This window comes from Gavialis gangeticus, unplaced genomic scaffold (genome assembly GCF_001723915.1).
Source record: "Gavialis gangeticus isolate Ggan-Ray unplaced genomic scaffold, GavGan_comp1, whole genome shotgun sequence".
Classification (NCBI taxonomy): domain Eukaryota; kingdom Metazoa; phylum Chordata; order Crocodylia; family Gavialidae; genus Gavialis; species Gavialis gangeticus.
In genome coordinates this window covers 172,546,970-172,547,953 of record NW_017729022.1, presented here as the reverse complement: position 1 = coordinate 172,547,953, position 984 = coordinate 172,546,970, and the positions used below count along the sequence as shown (strand labels likewise).

The 984-nt window shown below is 36.8% G+C and overlaps 1 protein-coding gene across 1 annotated transcript in view; it reads left to right on the top strand.

The window, feature by feature from the left end:
• WDR26 (WD repeat domain 26) overlaps positions 1-984 on the top strand; it is a gene marked incomplete at its 5' end in the record, with an annotated part of 52,375 nt that overhangs the window by 1,606 nt on the left and 49,785 nt on the right. The window contains 2 exons of the mRNA XM_019515910.1: positions 184-283; positions 395-451. Coding sequence (XP_019371455.1) covers positions 184-283; positions 395-451 — 157 coding nt within the window. The remainder of the gene's footprint in view (positions 1-183; positions 284-394; positions 452-984) is intronic.

Sequence of the window (984 nt, the reverse complement as noted above, 5' to 3'; positions counted from 1 at the left end):
CACAAAAAAAAAAAAAAAGTGCAAGTGAGTGAGGTCGCCCTCTCTATAACTTTCCAATTCTGATCGTGGCACATCTGCATAATAAAAACACTTGCTTTTCAATGCTGCAAACTATTGGAGCAATCAGTTTATTTGCAGGGGTACAATTGGTCTGTTTTTTTTTACGCTGTATCTCTCCTGCAGCCAGACTGTTGATCTTCTCATGCAAGAGTCAGGATGTCGTTTAGAACATCCTTCTGCTACCAAATTCCGTAATCATGTCATGGAAGGAGAATGGGATAAGGTAATGTAGGGCATGTAGGACTGCATAACTGCTGTAAAATTAATAGCATCTGAGATGCATTTCACAGTCTTCTTGGCTTATGTTTCTTTTTTTTTATACCAATTTCTGCAGGCTGAGAACGACTTGAATGAACTTAAGCCTTTAGTGCATTCTCCTCATGCAATTGTGGTAAGAGGCACCCATTGACATGTTTCAGATACAGTTGAGAATATTTGTAGTAATGCAGTGTTGTGCTTACTTGAAAGTTAATGTTGGTTACCATACTTTGTTTTAGCAAGCAGTATGTTATTCCAAGTGTGGTATTAGCAATTTTGCTCTTCTGCTACTTCAGAGCACCTCATAGAACAAACCTATATATTAAGAACAATACTCATAAGCTTACATATTCAATATGGGCTCAAAGTTCCATTAGTTTTAGTGGATCAAAACTGATTCTGTAACCTATATATCTAGCTTAAAATCTGAGTTAACTTCAGTTATTTCACAGAAATCTGGGCAGTCCTTCCCCTCCTCCCTCCCCCGCCCCCGATTAGATAAAAAAATGCCATTCACATTTAATTCTGTACTTAAAAGTTTTTAAAAAGCATCCATGATCATGCTTTCTTCCTTTCTTTTAAACACATTTACTAAATGTTGCAACTGAACCCTAATTCTGTTGAACCACTGATAAATAGACTATCTGGCTTTACAACAATATTCTG